The 23,674-nt window shown below is 41.3% G+C and overlaps 1 protein-coding gene across 4 annotated transcripts in view; it reads right to left on the reverse strand.

Annotated features, from left to right (window-relative positions):
• Positions 1–23,674, reverse strand: part of LOC311272933 (ras/Rap GTPase-activating protein SynGAP-like) — a 50,847-nt gene that overhangs the window by 20,202 nt on the left and 6,971 nt on the right. For 3 of the 4 annotated variants that reach the window (XM_084379707.1, XM_084379706.1, XM_084379704.1), the window contains 11 exons: positions 14,464–14,552; positions 13,570–13,691; positions 8,113–8,266; positions 7,644–7,742; positions 7,240–7,500; positions 6,807–7,142; positions 6,558–6,702; positions 5,745–5,889; positions 3,651–3,887; positions 1,964–2,165; positions 248–438 (listed from right to left, as the gene is read on the reverse strand). In XM_084379707.1, coding sequence (XP_084235833.1) covers positions 248–438; positions 1,964–2,165; positions 3,651–3,887; positions 5,745–5,889; positions 6,558–6,702; positions 6,807–7,142; positions 7,240–7,500; positions 7,644–7,742; positions 8,113–8,266; positions 13,570–13,691; positions 14,464–14,508 — 1,937 coding nt within the window. In that variant the 5' untranslated portion in view covers positions 14,509–14,552. The remainder of the gene's footprint in view (positions 1–247; positions 439–1,963; positions 2,166–3,650; positions 3,888–5,744; positions 5,890–6,557; positions 6,703–6,806; positions 7,143–7,239; positions 7,501–7,643; positions 7,743–8,112; positions 8,267–13,569; positions 13,692–14,463; positions 14,553–23,674) is intronic. The other variant, XM_084379705.1, reaches the window with a different exon arrangement.

Here is a 23,674-nt window from a genome sequence, read left to right on the forward strand (position 1 = left end):
CCACCGAGTCCTCGTTTGTTGTGTATCCTTGGCCTTTTGATGTGTTACTCTTAATTACACCGTATGAAAGTCATATTCCTCCATTAATGTGCAATAGGTGCATATTTGCAATTATGATAATTCCCCTTGTCTTGATAAAGTTCAAAAGTAAAAGCATTAGCATCACCTGTTCTTGAGTCCCTCTCTGAGGACATGCAAATTCAGTTTCATGCGAGTGTGATGCATAATAAAGGAAACCGTGAGATACCTGTTTAAGTCGCGCATCATAAGGCTTTGGAAGTCAGACGACATGAGACGGTTGAAAGACGGCCGCGAGAAGAGCCTGTCCTTCGGTCGGTCCGGCTGGTGATTTGTAGGCATGTGCAGCTGCGGGTTCCTCAGGGCGACGCTGATGTCGTTCAGCAGCCGCGGCAGGGGTCCCAGTTTGAGAATAGCATCCTGCAGCCGGGAAAGGTTTTCATGATTATTCAAAGGGTTCCCAACCTTTTTTACACCAGGGACTATTTAACTGACAATGCTGTAGCGGTTCAGGCAACTCGGTGGAGGGCAAGCCCGAAATAAAAGGTAAAACAGAAGGGGAAACTGATTAGCTCGTGTACCGACGACCTACTTTAGTTCAAAGTCATTATCTTGTTGTTGTGGGCCTGACAGGAAGCTTAGGAAAGATTAATCACAGGCAGACTGTGCCAAGCTCAAGGTAGTTTTAGCACAAACACCAGGAGCTTAAATTATTATTTTATATGATGAATACAATACATGATTATGATGATAATTAGGGATGCTTTGATCCATTCCTGTGGACAGGTATTGGCACCAATACTGACCTGATTAAGAGGATTAGGTATTGTCCTGATGACCAAATCATTTTTGTCATTAAAGTTTCAGCTTTTAATCATCAGTACCACTCATTCAGTCACGAGCCATCAAATCAATAAAGAAGGACAAACAAACTACAGTCAATATGCATATAATACTAATCTGCATTTAATGCATTTTAATGTGAAGAGGGTATCGACAGCATCTATCAGGGCTGGCAAATGTTGACAAAACTTAAATCTGGGTAACAAACACAGAGGAGAAGAAGCCTGCTGTGCTCATGGCGTCATCCACCTGAGTAGAGTCACGCAGAGCCAAACATGTTTTCACTGGTGTGGACACGTTTCAGAGGACACGATTGTAATTTGGATTACACGTTCTGTAAAGTTTCAGAGGAGGGAAAGGTCTGTTTCAACACAACAGACCTTATGAGAGCTATGGATTATCAAATCATCCATCTTTGCTCATCTGAGTCTTTCTTGCCCTCAGGTGTGAATGAAATAAAGGACAGAAACCTCTTTTTAATATCCAAAAATGTGAAATTGTTATTATCTTATTTGCCTCAACCATTAGAACCAGGTTAGAATGAACAATTTTGTTACATGCTTTACACAATCGGTATTCAGTGTTGGCATATAACCTCATTTCAGGTATCCGACTCCATCAGGAAGGAAAAAGTCTGCTCGGTGCATCCCTAATAATAAAACTATCATTCAGCGGTTTCTGCAGCCCAGTAGCAAATGTGTCATGGCTCAGCACTTGTCTGTGCCCCAAGGGTTGGAAACCTCTGCTATTCACAGTGTTATGTTACTAATTCATTCATAAAATTCAAATGTCATTCATAAAAGGCTGAAGACTGCTTTCATGAAACAAAGAACCCAGGGATCAAAAGCCACATCTGTCCGGCTATAAGACAATTAAGCGCTGTGCATAAAATATTTAGAACTTTCATTATGCTTCGACTACGGTATAATTTCCATGAATCAACAGTGCAAACACTGGAGTTAAATATTAAAATACTAATCTCAGTTCTAATGGAGTTTAAATAATATTCATCCTGTTACTGTGTGATAGAAACTGCAGGAACCCAGAGAAAAAAATCATAGTAATTTTATGTTCGAGTGGCTCGTCGTGTTTCTCCACGTACCTTGCTGAGCTGGCCCATGACCTCCCACAGTAAGCTGTGGAGCATGGACAATTCTCTGCCGAGGTCGATGTAGCCCTCGAACCCTCCGGCGTTTCCTCCGGTGTCCATGTTGGAAATCTCGTAAAGAAACTGCTGCATGGAGCCCCACTCCATCTCCAGGAACTCGTTCATGAAATACATGTATTCCTCCTTGGGTCCAAATCTGCAGAGACAATGATGACAGGACACGTGAGGAGATGGAAACAGACTGCACAGTGCACCATGGAGGGATCTAATGTTTATAGTTCAGGAGCGTCGTATGGTGAATTCAGAAGGGATCTGGACAGTGATTGCCTTTTTTGTTGATGATGTACACATTCTCTGTGAGTGCCAAGATGATAGTACGAGATATGATATTTTAAAAACTGGTCGTTCATGTCACTGTTTACACAATGTAAATAATTCTGATCATCTGCGTAGGTGCAGCTGTGTCTTTCACTCTTTGAATTTATACCATCATTACATTTTTTATCGTATTTGTCTGTTTTTTAGTACCAGGAATTTGAATGACTTTTCAAGGAACTAGCAGGTTCATTCAGCCCGCTGTTGTCTGCATTTCCACTGTCGTCTAAAGACCTGCGAAGATTAAGCGAAGATGTAACGGCGCTGTCAGTCCATCTGTCGTACGCTTTCTTCTGCAACTCCATCGGGGCTTTTCCATAAAATCTGCTGGCTCGGTTTGTCTCGGCACTTCAGCTCAGCACAGCAGGGAGGGCTACCTGCTCCAAGATGCGTTTTCAACTGATGACGTGCTTGTCTTGTCGAAAAGTCCCCGGTTATTTAGTTATTTAAAAGCTAAGAACTACTAAGAAGCGCTTTACTAGGAAGCAGCAAAATCAGGAAGTGTTTGGGCTTCACAGGCAGTTATTTCACACGACACCCGAAACAGCTAAAAGCAAACATGGTGATGATTTTTTAAAGATGGTGCCTAAAGTAAAATGCTGCGAGTAGTCGACCAATCAGAAATGATCAGCACTGCAAGTACTTGTGGAAAATAATTGCCCTGGAACTAGCTGGTGGGTAAAACTGAAAACTATTTTCAATTTTAGTTAATATCTTTTTTGTAACCTTTTGTTGCAGTTAATCATTTATAAAATGTCAGAAAATACTGAGGGGGTTTTGATAATGAATTTTTTGATGATTAACTAATCAACTGATTTTTTTTTTCAATGCGACACACAAAACAACACAAGCCTCAGATAATGTCAAGTGTGAAGTTCACTTTAAAAAAATCACCTGCAGTTAATTCTTGATCTGATTGCACATGTAATAATATTTATTCTTTTATATCAAGTATCTTTTCCAGTGTTCCTAAAATGTAGAGTCTATTAAATAGCCCGACTCTTTTGAAATCTGAATTAAAGGTGTCTTTTTAAAGCCAGCTGAATCGTTTTAATATTTGAAGAGTGTCAGTAAAGAGCACAGAGTTGAGGTAAGAATAAATGTGTCACAGCTAAAAGCCTTGGAGCTCACTGTGGGTGAGTAACACTTTAAACCCCCGCATCAAAACTGCAGGCCTGTTTCCGGGATGTTCCTCTGTGACACACCGCACATAAGCCTCGACGTCTACGAATCTAAAAGAGGAGCCGAATCAAATTGATAAAACGTCGTAGCTGGCGTGAGAGGACAGGCGGTGACGGAGACTCACTTGCTGAAGCTGGCCAGGTTCTGCATCACCTTGGCGATGAGTGTGAGCGTGCGGGAAGTGCGTTCGGCGGGGTACTCCTGCATCAGGTTGAACAGGGAGGGGGACATGATGGCCGGGCACATGAAGCGAAGGAACAGGGAGGAGCTGATGAGGCTGTCGGCGAGATCCTCTCTTCCACGCTCAGCACATCTCGCTCTCCATGAGGCGAAAACTTCCTTCAGCTCCCGCGGAAATATGCTGAGACAAGAACATGATTTTATTATCCACTGTCAAGGAGAACGGCGAGATAAAACCCAGCAGCCCGCAGGAGTTCTGCAAGGTCAGGAGACAGGAACATACAGAAAACTACTGGACCATACACTGAGGGGAGAGGAGAAAGTGTTGATGAAACCAGTTTTGAAACTGTCTTACATCATGTTGATGATAGCACCAATTATACCACTGGAAAAAACAGCTCAATGGATCAGTGTCATGTTCTCATTGAGTCATTTTTTTACTTAAATATCAGAGTTTGCAAAAAGAAAGATGTCATATTGTTGTTTATTTGAGACAAATTGGCTGCAGCAGGATTAACTGGTCCATAACTAGCTTGGATAGCTAAGGCATGTGACCAATCAGCGATCCAAGGAGTTTCATTCTCATGGTAACGTGCACGTTAGCTTTCTGGCTAGCTTGAGCCGAGTGGCATCATCCCACAGTGTAGTAAGCTACAGTAGATTGATATTAAAATATCATATCAATAAATAAATTACATCTCTACAGGATAACTTTGCTACAAAATGGTATGCAGCTAATGGAAAAACAAGCTGTGTGTCAGAAAAACTGTTTTCACTGTTTAATTCTGTGACATTTTATGATTTACGCCCACAATACCCTCCAGGCATGTTCTCCTATCAGGTTCTTACTTAAGAGTTATGTTGTAACTTGTCTCCTCAGTGCAACTGCTTTTATTTTAGTGATGCATAAATCACAACTTACGACTGACACGATTAACTGAACAAAGTTTGAACTTACACACAGCCGGCTGTTTTAGCGTCTACATGCACAACAGTCACATTTCAGGATGAGTAATGTCAAGTGAGGCAAATCCACTTTCAATCTTTCACACTTTACTTGTGTTTCTTTGTGTGTATTCATGGTATTCAAGCTGGACATTAAGATTGCGGCACTTGATAAATATTAATGATGTTAATCAGAAATCTTCCGGCCACTCAATGGTTGAATGCTGACGTTAGCTAAAGGGCTATCAATTATGTTGTTTTATATGAAAATGTGGTCCGATATCCCTCTAAATTTTCACTATCTATCATCTTTTCAGTTGCTGATCAATTGGGAAGTGCAGAAATGGTAAAAATCTGTCAGATTCTCTACGTTTATAGGACTTGCAACCTGAAACACAGCAGAATAACACTGTGCCAGCACTCAAGCTTCTCAGGCAATCAGAGGAAAATGGCCGCCGTGTGAATATGGTCTATTGAGCTGGTGGTATATCACAATATATATTGCAGAAAGCCAAAATAACACAATGTCAGCGTTCTAACAATATCATGCAGGCCGACAGCTGGTGCAACAAGCTACGGATGTTTCGTCATGTGGGAAGACAAGATTAAAAGCTAAAATGATTGCAATTTTATCTGGAACTTTCTGTTTCTAATCATTTTCCACAAATGTTTCATTACAAAAGTGGGACTCAGTGTTTTCAGTTTCAAATCTTGTTGGTTCGTCTTGGTGTTAAACATGGAGCGCTGGGATCAAAGGTCGAAGGGCACGTTTCTCACACACATGAATGCAGATGGACGTCCATCGCCTACTGGTGCTGAAAGTTGTGCAGTGCAGGATGTGAGCCACACACAGAAGTCAATACGCTAGTTGGTAGCCCGTGTGAGGGGTCAACCACACATATCAAAGTTCACCAGTGTTGAACTCCATGCAAAGCCAAGATGCAAATGTGTTATTCACCCCTCTGCTCTAACAGGATGGTAGTTAACTGGAGGCATGTGTAACTGTGCCCTCACAAAGATGGATGAGACCTTCTGCAGACAGGCAGACACATGCATGATGTTTTCTACAGGATCTAAACGGTGGGAAACTGACCAGAGAGAGTTGATAATCTTGCAGAGTAGCAGCTCACAGCACATGCGAAGGTTGGCTTGATGGTCGGCGAGGACTGACGGCGGGACACGCATCGGATCCACCTCACAGTTCTCCTCAGACTCGTATAAGGCTCGAATGAAGTCACCTGCAGGTTGTAGATCACACTGTCTTCATGTTTCCCAAAATGCATCAATATTTAAAAGGTTCTGCCCTAAACTACTTTAGCAGATGGATCAGGAGGAGACGGCTGCGCATATGCTGATTTTTACTCTCTTGGAAGGAAATAAAATTAAATAAAATGTCATTAAGGTGCTGGGGAAGATATTATCGAGTATGAAAAACAAAAAGGTGAGTATTAAAACTTAAATACACAAATGTAAAATATACAGTATTTGTAATAATTGGGATAAAAAAGATTAAAACATGAAAAAGATTGGTATAGCTTCCTTTGTGCGCCAAGTAAAAACCTTTAAACAGTAAAAGTAAAAGTACAAATTAGCATTTTATGTTGTCGCACAGATTTTTGTTATTGAAGCATGGATCCTGTTTGTTGTTGTGACAGTTCTTCCAACACTCGTATTAAAAAAAAAACACTGCTACCACAATGAACAGGAGTCATCTGGGAAAATGTCATAAATATTTCACAAATCTATATCAAACAATCTCAGCATCAAACAATGCTCGAAATTAGCCCCGTCTGACCCACTTATTCAAAGTGTTTGATTCACTTTGAGCTTCAAATCCTCTTTTCATTCAGGCAGCTGGAGATTAAACACAGTGATGTGCGATGGGGTTTGTCTACGGCAGCCTTACCTATAGCATCCTTGAGGTATCTGTGACCTATAAGTTTGAGGTACTCTTCCACAGCCTTCGTAGCTAGCGTGTTCTCACGAAAGATCAAGTGCTCCCGGTCCATGAATCGATCCACCTCACACATCGCCATGTCAGACAGGAACTCCTGAGAAAGGATCAAAAATATGACTTATTGTGATGAAACAAACCTAAAGTTCATACAGAGAGCTGAGAGATAAGCAATAGGGCAACACTTGACCCCTTGTTTACCTTTGTCTTCCCGGTGCTTTGAAGGATGTGCACCAGAGCAAACGCCACCTCCTCTTTGCTTTTCACACTCAACAGTGGCTCCAGAACCGCACACAGTGTTCGGTAGTTGTTGGTAATGTACTCAGCAAACTCCTTGTACAGCTCCATCGGCAGGATGTTCATTGTCTGGTAGCGAGACTTGACACGTAGCGAGGCGTTGATCACTTTGGCACTTCCAACGCCACCGCTCTTTGCCAGGACGCTGGACTGTATCACCGGGTACCACTGCTCGACAAACTGCCGGCCCGTGATGCTGGAGATGGGGATGCTGACAAGGCCAAGATATGTGCTTTTCTCCTGGATTACAGAGCAAAACAATTCGCTTTGAATATTTGTGGGACAATAAAATATTTCCGGACTCACAACCGGGGTTTTTATTTTTAGAAAACATTACCTTGCGTCTTTTCTTGTCCGTTTCCTTGTAGAGGTGCAAACGAAGGCTACGAATGGTAGGCAAATTGTTGAATTCAAAATGCTCGCCCCAGAAGACGGTGTCAGTCCGGGGTTTGCTGGTGGTGCGTGCATACAGCATGTCATCCAGACACAGCTCGCAATAGTAGCGTTTCTTAGCGGGGAGGTCTCGGGCTTCGATGATCCACAACTTGAGCACATTGTCCACCCGTCTGCTGTTGTCCTGGAAGCGGAACGAGGAGTTCTGTTACTGCATTATAACAGTCCTTATTCACATGTGTTCTTAATGTTGCACCCTGGACCTGAATGATGATCTGACAGGCCAACAGCCGTCAGATCATCCTGAGTTATTGTGAAGTGTAATGAAGAAAAATCTGTGGTGTCTACCTTGTTCGGTTTGACAGCTCGTTGCAGATTTTCAATCCACTTGTCTCTCTCTGAAGCTGATCGGCAGGCAAAACATTTTGTCCCTGAACTGGTGGTAACCTGCAGACAAATATTACATATATGGCTGCAACTAACCATTATATTTACCTTTAATCCTTCTTATTTCTGTTTTTCCTGAATAATCAGCTCGTCCAAACCCAAGGTAATGTCTTCAAGTTGCTTGTTTTGTCCATAACTCAAAAGATAAATAATTTACAGGCATATGAAACGAGGAAAAAAGCAAATTCTCCCATTTGATTCGCTGGAAACTGAGAATCTCCTGATATACAAGATCACTACATCGCTTCATTTATCTAATTCAGAGAGAAGTGAGAAGTGGCTTTGTAGTGGTACCTGATTCGATGTCATTCACAGGAAAAATTCTATTAAATAGTCGCATACAGCCAGGAAGAAAATGACAATGGCACACCTCAAAGCAGTACTCTTGTCCTAAAATACTAGAGTGGACAGGTTTGATTATGGCCTCCTCATCCAAAACTAGGTCCAAAGCCTCCGCAGCACTGCTAGGAGAAAGTAGGGATTCGTGGGAGTGGGATTCTTTGAAGCTCTGCATCAAACGTGTCCTGGTGAGAGAAGAAGAAGGGATTTACTGACTGTCAGGATTCAGATAATCAATGGTCTTTACATATTGATTTAGAGAAACAACCCAGAAAGGTTTGCGTATAGCAAAATATGAGTCACTCCTGCAATTTCAGTTCCGTTTTTTAAAGATCTGATCCTTTTATAATGAGTTTAAGGAAAAGTTAAGACGACCAGATTTTCAGTTCTGGCGTTTGCAGTTTGGCGTGTTGACTCGACACGTGTGACTCATACTGCATGTTAGGAAACGTCCAACAGTGACTCAGTTCAATTCTGAAACTTTCGTATAAATGCAGAAGAATTTCAATGTAAATGTAAAACAAAGATAAGTGGTTCAGAGGGGCTGGTCTGCAGATAAAGTGTAGTGCAGTTGTAGGAAGATACAGAGGATTGTTGCCTGATCACAGGGGGATTTAGAGGAGGGCAGCTCTGTCAACAAGACGGAAAGAGGTGGTGGAAGAGGAAGGTGAGACAAAGGCCGTTTCTCAGGTGAAGCACGGTCAGTAGGCCAGTGACAAACATACAGTGTTGGATGAGCAGACTGATACCCCTCTCATTTCTGTACACTACAGCTAATTATGTAGCTAGAGGCAGCAGGTGATTAGCATAGCTTAGCATAAACGCTGGGAGCAGGAGGAGCTGGCCTGGTTCCATCCAAAGGTACAAAAATATACTTTTCCAGCTCCAGTTCCAGAGTTTTTCTACACTGACAAGCTAAAGCTAGCTTGATGCATTATAGTTACGGCAATAGTTTGACATATGACGGATAGGTGGAAGAACAATATCATGCTCATATTTGTCTGTTTAACACAAAGCTACAACAAACAGCAGTTTAGTTTAGCTTAGCTTAGCTTAGCATAAGCTAAACTAGAGCCTGGTTCTGTCCAAAGGTAACCAAATCTACCTACCAGCATTTTTAAAGCTCATTAACAGCACATTACAGGTCATTTGTTTAATTCATAGGCAAAAATGAACGTGTTCGTCGCTAGGTGTATTTTGTTACCTTTGAACAGAGCCAGGCGAGCTGTTTTCTCCCTGCTTCCAATCCGTGTGCTAAGCTAAGCCACTGTAGCTAAACTAGCTAAGCTGCTGACTGTGGCTTCATGCAAGTGCTATTAATCTTCTCATTTAACTGTCCGGTAAAAGAGAAGAAGCATATTTGGTAAAATGCATACATATTCATTTTACAGTTTCTTAAACCAACTTTGAAGATGAAAAATGCTGGGTTTATCTACACTGAAAATTAAAACTAGGTCTCTGCATCATTGATGAAGCAATAGTTCCACATTTGGGAAATAACATCTGTCGCTTTAATACAAAGCTACAGCCATGAGACGGTTATCTCAGCATGAAGACTGGAAGTGCTAACTTAGCTAACTGGCTACTGGCACTAGCTTCATATTTAGCAGGTTAGCCTTAAATGACAGTGGTGTCAATCTTCTCATCTAAATCTCCGTGAGTAACTGAACAAGCTTACTTCTCTAAATTGAATAATTCCTCGGAGATATTCTGAAACTAATCTTTTGAAAAGGAAGAAACTCAAAACTCAGAATTAATCTGCACTGTACAACTGGAGCAGCTAGCGTGCTGCATTATTAACACTGGCTTTAAACATAGAAGAAAAAAGAGCAGCAGTTTAAGGCCAGATATATCGTTGATGAGAGGAGCAGGGAATCGTCTAGTTCGAGGAGCTGACAGTGCCATCGCAGAATGAAGTACATGAAAAATGCTTGGTAAACCGACTTGGCAGCAGAGGTAGAGCAGCTGCGTTGGAAAGCTCGAGTGTGAAGTTGGACGCCGAGGGTTTAGAGCAAAGTCAACTTAACACTACAGAGTGAATTAAGTGTGTGTGGGCAGAACTCAAGGCAGGCTGCGAAGGCATCTGTCTGCGGCAGCAGTGGGAACTGGAGAACGGCTGAGGTTAGAGGGGAAAGTACACTGACTGAGGCTGAAAGTCCCGTTAACCCCAACGCCACTGAGCTACCCCCACCACCTCCATCAGCGCTGCCTCCACAGATCCCCCTGGATGGATATTCATTTCAGCATCTGAACTGCTTTTCTGCATCGGCGCTCGCTCTGCATTTTAGAACAAAGGATTTTCACATCCACTGCTAAACGCCACTCTTCACATCTCCGAGCATCGGACATCCACACCTGCCCTAAAAATGTCCATTACGCGTCTCTTGTGGCGGTAGGAAAGTGTACAGTCAGCATTACATTTTTGCTTTCTTGCCGCCTCCTCTCTACATCTTCACATTTCCCATATGTGCATCGTGACTGGATTGTGTGAGGACTGCATAAAATTTTGAACGCAACGCTAGCCGGAATCTTCCGGGATGTGACCTCAAGTCAGAATACAAAACAAGAAAAAGCTGTCACGAGAGCCTCTGGAGCTGCAGGCTGCCGCGCACCGACACAAGGAAAAACAGAAATCACAAGACATGATAAATGAAGGCAGAAAGTAATTCTAATTAATTCTATAGGATGCCCAATGGACCTTTGACATTAAGATCCTTTACCCAAATGACATCTATGACATTTTTGATCATTCTGGTCGGTCCAATCACCAATCATTCATGGCTTTGTTCCATGTTGGATCAGGTCATAAGCCAATAGGCTGAGAGGCTTTATGAAGGCAGGTGTAATTAACTGTCCAACCAGCTCAGGGTGACAAATGTCTGCACACAAGTAGAAAACATTGTTTTGTAGTGCTGCTATTAATATCAATCAAATACATATCTTTAGTGACTGTATCACCACAGGCAGTGCCCTTCATTCAGCGGGGCTTTGCTGCTGTCAAAGTGCTTGATAAGAAGCCACAGTTCAGGTGAAGAGTGTCAGGTGAGCTCCTCCAGCAGTTTGAGATCTATCCTTTTCTATCTTTTTGCTTCAGCCACATAAAAAAGTGGTGTGATTTTGTTTTTCAGGAAATAATCTAAACATATCTTCCCTCAGGACAACGCAAATGCTAATTTCAGCATGTCAGCACATCAAGGAAGTGATAATCTTAACGTGCGTCAGGTAAAATATTGGTGTTGGGTGAAAAGTCAGGGATTTATCAACGTCATCTGAGGACATCTACCAATGTCAATGGCCGGCTGTGAAATCAAGACTATGCAATTCTTTCTAAAGCAGCTGGTGGAGCCACAAGTAGCAATTTTCACAGCAGAAACATCGACTTGTCACAGCAGGAAAAAAGCTCATGTATTGCTTGAAACAATTGTCAATGGTTCCTCCATGTAAGTAGCCCAGTGAGCCAGCTCCTAAGTGGAATGTAGCTGGCATTACGATATTATTCAGACATGCACGTTTCCTACTAGGATAAGCGAAAATAATTGTGCTATATTGTAGACAACTGGACTTGTCAGTATACCCGCTGTGAAAATTGGATTTCACTACATTTCCATTGATTCTCCTCAGTCAGTTGCTTTAAAAGGCAGACACGTTTTCCAAGTTTTATTCCTGTGTTAATTGTTCATTTATTTTTTTGTTATAAGCTAAAGCTATAGTTATAGTTATAAGCTTGTTTCTTGTCTTATTTTCTGTTAAACAAAAAAAGTGTTTTTGATCACTTATTTTGATCCCAGGGTCAGTTGCATAAATGTATCAAACACAACATTTATGTAATTTGGGGCGCCAGATAAGCCGGCTCATCGTATAAATCCCACTGATCTATTGAGTGAAATCTGGATACAGCGTCGGAGGCGGAGCCCTGTTCAGAAAGATACTCAGTGGAGGTTGTGACGCTCAAAAAAAATGCGTCCAAAGTTTTCCAGAGCTGTTGTAATTACATGATCCGGCCACTATTTCAAATGGCTGTTTGACCTGATAGCTAGTTTGTAGCTAGCAGAGCAATACCACAGCAGGAGGTTTAGATTTCAGCTGGCAAAAAAAAAAAAAAAAAGTTGAGATTACCAAAGAATGAGGATGACTTTATTCAGCTGACTCTTACCCTCCCCCTGCTGATCTAACTAACTAAACCCACACAATCGGCTTCATTCAGACAAGATATAGTCGCTCTAACTTCTGCATCAGGTGACTTTAAAGACAACATCAACTGACTCCATACGCAGCAATAACTAATGCAAGTATGCAAGCATTTGCTAACGTTATCCACAATAATCTACTGGTAATGTCAGACCAAGCTTACTTCAAAATCTTGAGTGTTTTGCATTGAGCAAGGTTGTGTTTGAATGCTTATGAATTCAGCCTTTTGAAAGGAAGAATGTAATAATTATGAAGTTACTTAGTCTCACTTTAAATAGTTTTCAAGTTATTTCAGTGTGAACTTAAGTATTCCACTGAAGGACTCAGATCGTCCTTCAATTTCACACTTAAAATAAGACTATAACAGTTGTCATAAACATCATGAATACCCTCAGTGACAATTGAAACATTCGTCTTTCATGCAGAGCACTATAATTACACGAGCTCTACTATGCACTGTAATTACAGCACACAATCAGCCTGTCTTAGAATAAGAGGCAACCTTGAAGCCAGGTATTGAGGCTGCAGCTCGAAAAGAAAAGTGAAGAGGTTTCCAAGGTAGTCACGGCGTTAAAGCAACACCCAGTGCACCGAGCGGCACGTCAGCCCTCGGAGCAAGAACAGATTGGATTGTTGATGGATGGAGTCCAACGCTTGGAGCTGCCCCCGATCTAAGTGCATAAATAAGCTCATTTAAGTTGCAATGTACTGTCATTTTTGTGATGTTTGACAGAACTGTGGCGAACACAATCACCTCACAGGGAAAAGTGGTTATAACACAATGTTCTCTTTCACCCCACTTTGCTCTTGAGGCTCTGCACAATCAACAATCAAATGAAGGCACAAATAATCTTAAGAAATGTTTATGGTCTCTTGTTCTTCCTGAGGGGAACTAGCATATTCTCCTCAGGTTTGTGTGGGTTTCCGCTGGGTGCTTCAGCTCCCTCCCACAGTCCCAGAATTCGATCCTGATGAACACTGCAAATAATCTACTTTGTGATTTTGTCTTAATCGCATAATTAATGCATGATCAAACAGTAACATACATGTAACGTATATTGTGCTTGTGATAACAAGAAAACAAATGTAAAAATGTTACGATCAAAGGAAACGCTCATAAGCAGGAATATATCTGTTAGAGCTGTGATAAACTGGCAGCCTATCCGCAGTGTTTTCCTGGCTTTGGCCCAACACATGCTGGGACAGGCTCCAAACCTCCACGTGACGCTGAATCTGAATGTGAAAACAGTTGGTATTACTTTGAATTATACAAAGGCCTTATGTGGTAAAGGTTACTTACCTCTCCTGGTCAGCACTGCGAAACCGGGGCAAAATCATCTGTCTGAAACTGCTGGTCCGGTCTAGTTTGGGCTGACTCTTGGCCCTCTTGATGGAGCCCTTCAGCCTCCGATTGAGAAAACTCTGAAGATTTGACAAGAGAAAAGAGAAGAAACTACAGTTCACCTCTTGTGGGAATTTACAATATTACAATCCAACATGTATTTGTTCTCTTTGAGAGCACAAAGCTTACATGTGCCATACACTTGGCATCAGGGGAGTGTGACAGACCTTAAAGGATAAGTTCACACAAAAATTAAAATTCAGTCATTATCTACTCACCCTCATGCTGATGGAAAGTCGGGTGAAGTTTCGTAGTCCACAAAACATTTCTGGAGCTTCACGGCAAAACAGCGTTGCAGCATTCTCCTAAACAACTGAAGTAGATGGGGACTTGTTTTAAAACGCAAAAAAAAACAACCAAAAAGAAATACAAAAATATATGAAATGGCTCTTTACAGCTCGTCCTGTGTAATCCAAGTCTCTGGAAGCCCCGAGATCCCAAATTGAAGACGTTATTTCAGTCCGAGTGCGCAGTGACACTTTTAGCTTAGCAGCTACAGTGAAGACTTTTATAAAAATGTAAATAACATCTTTCCAAATCAATTTGGGATCTCGGGGCTTCCAGAGACTCGGATTACACCCAACAAGCTGTATGGAGCCAATAATTGTTTTTTTCAGGTCTCCATCTACTTCAGTTATTTAGGAGAATGCTGCAACGCTGTTTTACTGTGAAGCTCTGGAAATGTTTTGCGGACGATGAAACTTCCACCCAACTTTCCATCAGCATGGGGGGGGGAGTAGATAATGACTAGATTTTCATTTTTGGGTGAACTTATCCTTTAACTGTACTCACCGGCTGTCTGAAGGGCTGTGGGGTGGCATTCGGAGGCGTTTCCATGCTTGACTGCCTTACAGAGGCAAAGCTTGCCCTGCGTGATTGGTCTGTGAGAAAAGAGTACAGCAGTTAAATCATTATACAATCGACAAAGGCAGATGTTCAACTACCTGCGTGTTAATTCTATAAATATAAAATGTTTTGCCCTTTTTTGATTTTTTTTTTTATTCCTGCATCTGAATCCATCAAATCACACATTGTGCATTATGAAAGACCATGCTGACTTTCAACCCTAACCCAAAATGCTGTGAATATAAGGATTTTCACAATGAATTGTGCAAACTGTCGGTGAGTCAGACTAATTGGCTGCTGAGTTAAAGCCATTTAAAATTTATCATGTTGCTGTAGGGCTGTTGCTGAGTGAATTTCCATCATATTTTGTAAGATGGCCTAGAGTTTATCTGTGTTTGCGCTCGTCTAAATTAGTTAGCAATTACACAATGCGTTCAACGATTATGACATTTTAATATCAAATGGGTCACACCTACTTTGGCAGCCAATAAAAGGGAAATGGAGTTCAATCAGAAAACAAATGAGTAACTTTTTGAGCTCAGCCAAATGCGTTTGCTACTAAATTTACCGAAAGTGTTAAAAAAAGTGTGTCAGGGCAGATATGAGTTGGTGCATAGATGGATAAAGTAACAGTTGCACAAGCAGAAGCGTCATATTAAAGGAGACCTATTGTGCTTTTTTTGTTTGTTTTCTTCCTTTCCTTCAGTGTGTTATATATGTTCTTGTGCATGTAAAAGATCTTATAAAGGTCAAAGTCTTCACCAACAGAAGCTCCTCTCTCCCACAAAAAACACTGCTCCTGAAACGCCTCGTCAGTAGTCTGTGACTTTGTGACATCACACTAGGTCACAGAGTCACATATCTGCATAATTAATGCCTAGCGGGTTGTTTGGCACGTGAAATTAATCAAGCACAGCTGCTCTGTTGTCGTTAGCGGTGCTGACTCAGGTGTGTGTGAGCTGACCAATCAGAGCAGACTGGATATTCAGGAGAGTGGGCTTTAAAGAGACAGGAGCTAAAACAGAGTGTTTTCAGACAGAGGGGGATACAGTGCTGCAGCACTGGACAATATGAGAAAACTGATGTGTTTTTTTTTTTAGCATTAAACATGTAAACCTCTTCTAGGAGTAACCCAAAATAAAACTATGAACTTCAAAATGAGCATAATATGTCTCCTTTAAATTAGTAATTAACAGTGTTCTCTTTTTGAAACAGGTCACAAATGAATCAAGCCCATTAATACTGCATGATTATTTCATAAAAGGTAAAGCATCTTATCAGAATATGTGACAATATTGCTCTTCATCATATAATTCACTTGAATTGTTCTAATCTTTCCCTTTAATTTATTCAAGAAATATCTCTTGATGTTATTGTTATGAAGTCAAAGCCACAGTTAATTTACAGTCATTAAAGAGGGACGTCTTATCACATTTTTTACAAGTTAGTACATTGTTATATTCATAGCCTGTGTCATTGTGTCTTGCAGCTGCTTAGGTCACATACAAAGAAGGGAAATAGCATCCAAAAAGCACAACACAACACATAATAATCACAAACAAGCTATCAACACATCCACAATGCACAATAGGAGGTGTTAGTGAAGCTCACCGACAAGGACAGACAGCTACAGCCTCCGAAAGCCACAATGAATAACATCATGACAGTTTGAAAGACACTTAGACAGTTTTTATCGGCCTACCACTGCAGATTTTTGCAACCAAGGCCGTTGGAAAATGACGCAAAAACCCGATGTGAGAGTAAACTGGACCCGTATATAGTCGAAAGAAGGAACATGCTGTTGTTGTTTTCGTCTGACTTGTGCAAACTCTGGAACATGGTGGTGGATCTATATAAGTATAGACAGCCGTCTGTGGGGAATCAGATCTGATACATGACTGTGTTGTTGCCTAAGAAAGACAAGGCCAATGCACAGGAGGAGAAGCCTCCAAGTATAACTTCAGAATCTTTATCTCCTTATACAAACAACAACAGAAATGCAAGACAGGTTTTATAAACAGCAGAATGGAGGAAAATATGCACCGTGTCACTCCAATCTCCAAATCTACGAGCTTTATATGTAATTTACTTAGCCTGGTTGTAACCCTGTGAAACACCGCCTACATGTCCAATTTGTTCGAATAGGTCTGCTATTGTCTGTACTGATGGGTTTTTCCACCATTAGAGGAACAAAGGGCTAATCAGAGTTTGGTAGGCAGGATAATGGATGATAAAGAATGTGTAAAACGTTGAACTTTTGGCGAGTGCTACTGCAACTCACTCTCTGTTAGACCAAATCTTGACAAAATATCCTTTTTAAAATGACATCAGATAACATGAACCTCGTGTCGAGAGTTATGACAAATAAAAAATTAAACAATTAATTATCAGGCCAACAATTTCCAGCTCCATGAAGTTCAGGGTCGGGGAATGACGCATGTCTCACGGTGAAACTTTTCCTTGGGATGGTCAGATCGCAGATAATCGCAATATTTATGATATATTGAGAGCCCTGATATTTACATATGTGAAGTGATTCAATGGAGGGAGGAGGGGGCAGCTGCGATTCCTTGGCGATGCCATTGAAAATGTGGCGCTCGGTTAAAGCCAAATCTTCATTCTGTTTTATCTTTATGTATTGTCAGGATTTTATGCATTTTTAAGCAGGTTGTGTAATCAAAACCACCAATCATGCATCTGATCCTTTGAAGTGCGGCGTCAAGTTCTCACTGATTCATCGATAGGTTTGTCTCTACAAGCCAAAAACGTGATCGTGTTTCCGGTTGATATTCATTCGGCTCCTCTATTTTTGTCTGTGATTGATCTGTGGGAGCAATTTTTGTTTCTTTTTTAGAAATTACCCAGAGGAGCTGTTTTTTTCACTTTGCAACAGAGAATCAAGACACTCTGTCATCGTTATGATTTCCTCACTCCCAAAGCCTGTAAATAGGCTACTCTCCAGGTCCTATTCTGAATCCAATGAATTGTTTGGTATCCATGGAAACAACTCCAAGGGCTTCTACTTGAACTGGAGAAGATATTGGCACACAACTGCACAATAAAGATGATGAAAAACAGTAAGTTACATGCTGCGAAACACTGTGTTTCTGGTACCACTCGTGTGAGTGAACTGATCAGACCTATCGGCTGCCCACGGGGGAAATCTTCTTCAACTGAAGGAAATGTTTCTTTTGTGGCTCACGCAGGGCCTGAATCCTGACGCTCCTCCGAGGCAGAGCTGCAGCGAATTGACTGAATGACCCTGCGGAGGAATATTTAGCATATTTCCAATTTTTTGACATCAGCGCCACTAAAACAGTCACCTGCAGCGCGTGTTGCTCTAAGTAAACATGACATATTAAAACACATGGATGCGTTCACATGGGCTATTCTGAATGTAAATTGCTGTCAGGATGAAGTGTGTGGAGTGTGTGGGTGGCAACAGCCTCTAGCTAACTGTGATACAGAGGGAGAGAAAGACAGAAAGAGGAAGACTGTGAGTGGGTGTCGGAGAAACATACTCAACCTTTAGCATATATCTCTCTATTAATACACATTTGGAGAATGCATCTTTTTTAATAAATTGAATTAAATCATGACTCTTTTCACAGGATAGATTTTTGTTATAGACAAAAAGAAGATGCAGTATAGAGATACAGTGTACCATCTCTTAAACTAAGTGATCGCAACATAAGCAGCCCTATCAAATTCATATTATCAATCTGTTTGCCATGAAACCATGAAATCTCCCAGCAGCTATTCATCTTCAAAAAGATGAACTTAATGAAACCCCAACTTTTAATTCAACCATCATCAAACAATCATTACCAAAACTACGATTAGGGATGCACTGATCTGATTCAACGGATCAGTATCGGCGCCAACACTGACTTCAGTTGATGGATTGGGTATCAACACTGACAATTTATTCAGTCCTAGCGGCTACCGACTCAGATTTTAGCACCATAGCTGTCCCTTTCGTCATGGCAACACTTCACTGACACTGCTCCATAGTGCTATAAGTGGTGAAGAGACCACAGCCATGCTAGCCGCTCTGTTAGGCTGTATTTCCTAGGCACCAAAGTGGTTTGAGCTAAATGCTAACACCAGCGTATCCCAAATCCAATCTGCTTCTGAGCCAGTTGAAAATGGAAAAAATGTAATTTAGTTAACGAGACAGAATGCAGATTAAATATAGTATAGTTTTAGTGTGCTGTGTATGGATACTATACTCCCACAATGCAATGAACAAGCAGCTTGGAAAAAAATGAATTGTGTGTGGCGGTGAAACTGCTCCAGCAAAATGAAAAACAAACGGAAAACAAAAATATTAAATCTCGCGACACTTCGCTTTCTGTTTGTGACTTTACACTGGCAGTGAGGAAAGTTGTAGTTTGATTGACATCTGACATTGCATGATTTCTGTCACTTCCTGTTAGCTTCCACCTTATTCCTAGCCCCTCTACCCACAAATCATATTCGTTCCCGTGGTCGCTATCTTAGTCTAGTGTGCTAGCCTGCTGCGAATTATCACTTTCGGCAATGCTCAGCTGAGGATGATGGGAATGTCATCAGCTTTGCAAATATTTTGTCATGACCCGAAGCATATATATCCAATTTGGACACAGACAAATTAAAATTCTGGCCTGATGCTCAATGAAAAGTCATCAAAGTTATTAAATTTCATCCTGAGGGGGGCATCTACGTCTGTACTGGATTAAAGGCAATCAATCCAGTGGACATTTCACTCAGAACCTCAAATATCAACCTCACAGTGGTGCTAGAGGAAAACTCAGGGGATACCCAAAGTCATTAGCAATTATTGTCAGGGAACGATGAGTGTCTGTAGATCATTTTAAGGCAATCTGTATAATAGTTGTGAAGATTTTTCAAAGTGGATCAAAGTGGTGGACCAACACATCGACTGACGGACCAACATTGCCGTCCATCGAGCCATAATGGTAGCTAGCACAGTGACGGTATATACAGAAAACTGAGTTGAGGAATCTGAAGAGCAAAACATTGGACATGTGCATGCTAATATACCACACAGTCCTAACTAGTGCCTGTTTGTCGCTTGCATTACATTGAATCTTGAGCCTTTCTTTTTGATAAAGTGCATCTCACAAGAAAGGCTCAAGATCCAATGTGAGAAAGTCTTCACACATATTAGAAAAACTGTTAACAGCCACACACAGTTACATTTGTTCAGACAGTTATTTTTAAGTTGGACTGTGTCCTCTCAAGTGCTGCTGGAGGACACAGTTATGAGTGCGATGCCCAAGTTCCCACAGGGGACACTGCCGGGACAGAGTATAGATGTCAGGGTGGGAATATTATCTACTACAGTGACTTTCCAAACTGCAGCCGAACACAAGCATAATGCAGAAAATGATTACACTTGTATTACGTGCTGGATTTAACACCTAAAATCTCTCTCTTTTTCGGCATGACGACACAAAAGAATGTATTCAACAGCACAGTTTTAAATGGAAATCTCGCCAGTATGGATGCCAAAGAAAACTACGGTTATACAGAGAAACAGACGCACCTCTGATCATTGTCACTCATGATGAGAGTCTGTATTGTGCACCTGAGGCTCTCCGACAGGTGTCACATTCTCCAGCGTTTGAGGACTACATTATTATGTCTAATGAGTCATTTACCGAGGGTCGAAGTGGAGCCTTTGATTGTGACTGTCTGCAGCGGTGATGGTAAAGTCCAGTTCATCTTGAAGTGACACTGTTTCCAGTAACAGTCAGTTCTCGCGCACACACACACACATGATCTCGTTATGTGTGGTCTGGAGCATCTGAGAACAAGGATCCTCTGGTGACTCACAGACCGGCCTGCTGGGGCAGATGTCGCATTCATGTCATATGGAAGTCTCTGTAATTGCCACATTCCGACTAGTAAATACCGTTCATGTCAACAACCAACTGGTAATTATGGCCGGGAATTTGGGTTTTTTTTTTCTTTCTGTCACGAGCAGCAGTATGTCCATAGCATACAGTCAATATACACTAATTAAATCTCAATTTGATGCCTTTGTGATCATCTTACTGCAAAATCTGCCCTTCACAAAACTGTTGAACGCTGAGGGAAAATATTAATATCAAATTAATGAGAGTTTACTACATTTCAACAAATAACTGACATCCATATAGACGTATATATTACAGCACAGTTTCTGCAACCAGTAATACATCGTTAAAGCATTTATTTGTACTTCTTTCACACTTTTTAAGTCTGCATCTGAGATTAAATATTGCACATACAGTACATGGTAGTAGCACTACTGTTAACTTTATGTTTTGGGCATTGTGTATATTTTGGATTGTTTCCACTTTCATCTGTTGGATCTTAGTTGATATAGACAGTTGTCTTTGCCGCAGAGCTTATTTTCTGCAATAATCAGAAATCCATCCATCCCTTTTTGTTGAGAGAACCAGAGCAATGCTAACTTCTGCGTTTGCCTTCAAAAATACACCATCCCTGCCGCCCTCTGTTTGCACTCATTGTGCCAGTTCACCTCCTGGGCCCTGCCGAGGTGCCCCAAACCAAACTCCTAACTGCTAATGTGGTGGCCCCAGTACTCTGACATCTCTCCCCAACAACTGCATGTCTATGAATGTGTGTATTCGAGCCTGTGTGTGTGAAAAACGTTTTAAACTTATTAAAAGTAATTTTTCTTCCTTTCTGCCATTTCATAGTTTCTACTACATGTATCTGTTCAAAAGGGTCAAACTTAATTGCTTAAAGGTCCACTTTGTAAGAAAGCAGATTTAAGTCTCGTTCCCAGCTCGTTGAGTACTGACGTTTTGGGACTGTAGGTCGGGTCGGTAATTGACGAGCTGGGAATAAGACTCAAAGATCTACTCTAATGTTATTGAGAAACACTGTCTCAGTGTGTCTAAAAAGTCCTGCTTGGGATACATTTGGTTGCAGCTCTTTAAAAAAAATGTTTATGTTTCATGAGCATTCAAACAAATGAATATTGTTGCGTTGTTCTCATTGTTCATCAGTTTGTAAGACGGTGTTATCTCGTAAATAATATCGTACCAGTTCTCTATAGATGGGGCATCTGGCTGGAGCCATTTCCTTGTAATTGCTTTTCGAGCAGCAACACTTAGGATTCCAAGTAAGTGTTTTGTTTTAACATTTGTAGTCGTTGAACATAAAAGACCGAAGGGGAGTTCATCCCACTTAAATATATTTTTTGCCCTAAATGTAGTAACTAATTCTGAAAAAATCCTGCGCCGGAAGGCATTTACTTTTGGACGGGCCCAGAACAAGTGGTAGTGGTTGGCTTACTGGAAGCCACAATTCCTCCAGCAGCTGAGCTGCCTGAGTGATGAGATTTCTGAGCAGGTGTAATTAAAAATCTACAAAGACTCTTCCAGCCAAACACCCTCCATGCAACTGAGCTCGATATCCTCCACTGAAATTCACAATATTCCTTCCAAACTTCTTCTGAAATACAGCTGTTAGTTTCCCTCTCCCATTTTTGTTCTATATAGGTAGAGTTTGTTAACTTAATCTCCTGAAGAGCCCCGTATAGTCTTGAAATTACTCTAACAGGCAGTGTTAATTAAATATTGATTTCTGCTTCAGAAATCCAGTAACAGTGGGGCTATAATCACTTCATCTTTATTCCTTTATCATCTCACAGTCAGCGCTGACACTGTTGTGATATTACCACAACAGGTTCAATTTAATTAAATTATATTAAAACGGGTTTTTTTTTACCCATAATAGTACGAAGCCATAAAGACTTCTGATTTTATGTCCCCAGGTTTTGAGATATTTTCTCACATTTCTTCTGCATGTCAATACGATAGAGGTGAAATGAATTTTCTTGTGGGTCTTAAGGAGTAATGTGAAACTAGATACAATTTTTGGGACTTAGTAAATCATATACTCTTTCTTTTACTAGCAGTTTATCCAGGAAATAATCTAGGTTGTGCTTGAACCTAACCAGAGGACGAGCACACAGCTGGCACAAGATAAAATAGAAAATTTAAACTAAAGAAATGTAAAGTTGTAATCTACAACCTCGCCACTAGATGACACTAAACTTTACACACTGGACCTTTAAATAACGCTTGTTTTGAAAAACTAAATGCCAACTGCCAAAGCACGCTTGGTGAAAGACATGTGTGGAGAAAGTTGACGCCGTTCATTAACAGTGAACTGTCCAAACAATCGGCCTGCGTGACTGACAACCCAAACCTCACCGGATCAACCTTGTGGCTCTTTGACAAGCCGGCAGCGTCGCCCCAGGAGGTTTGACACGGTGTGAGTGTGAGTAGTGATTTACAAAACGCAGAATGACATTTGAGATGCCGAGCACACGGAGACACACACACACAATCAGCTGCGTGATGGAATAAACTCCATATGCAAGGTGAATAGCTAAACACCGGGGTTGATGTCTTCATTTGACTTTTCTGTGAAGAAAAGCTGAGCAAAAAAAACAAAAAGGGGACAAGTGACACCTTTGACTGTGTCCGGGGCCACTCTGTGTGCTATGTTTAGAAACAGCGCTGTAATCAAGTAAATGTTAAAAGCACGGGAGAGGTAGAGCTGCAGGATTTGAAAGCAGATGTGGGAGGAGGGGTTGAGGAAGCAGGGGCAGTGTGGGCGTGAGGGAGCCACGGGAAAGAACCTGAGATCGGCTTCAGAACTGACGGGTATTTTTGGAGGAGCAGAAAGAGATTTTCTTCCGACGTTCTGCAGATGTAACCGCCGTTTCTCAAGGCCGCCTATTTGTAACGTGAATACCCTCTTCAGGTGGAGGAAGGCCCCCGAACAGTAACCTAAATAAACAATCTGAAGTTGCTCTCCATCACGTGTGATTTCCAGCATTCCCGTCTCTTTCCTGCCTGTCCCTCTGCCCGTGTGTGTGTGAGAGCTAGCCAAGGGGAGTGTGGCCTAGTTACCATAGGAACATGTTTGCAGCCTGTGCAGCGCTCTCCGTCAAACTACCTTCATTTTTACTAATGTATTTAGAGGCATTATTGTGTGGCTTGGTTGTAAATGGAGGGGAGCTAAATTAAACAGCTGGAATTGTAAAATAGAAATCAGAGATCAATTTGAAGCCGACTGAGATACTCCTGTTTTAAGTCAACACATTTACAGGTGATTTTCGACTAAG

The sequence above is a fragment of the Pagrus pagrus genome (assembly GCF_965226575.1).
Source record: "Pagrus pagrus genome assembly, chromosome: 17".
Lineage (NCBI taxonomy): Eukaryota > Metazoa > Chordata > Actinopteri > Spariformes > Sparidae > Pagrus > Pagrus pagrus.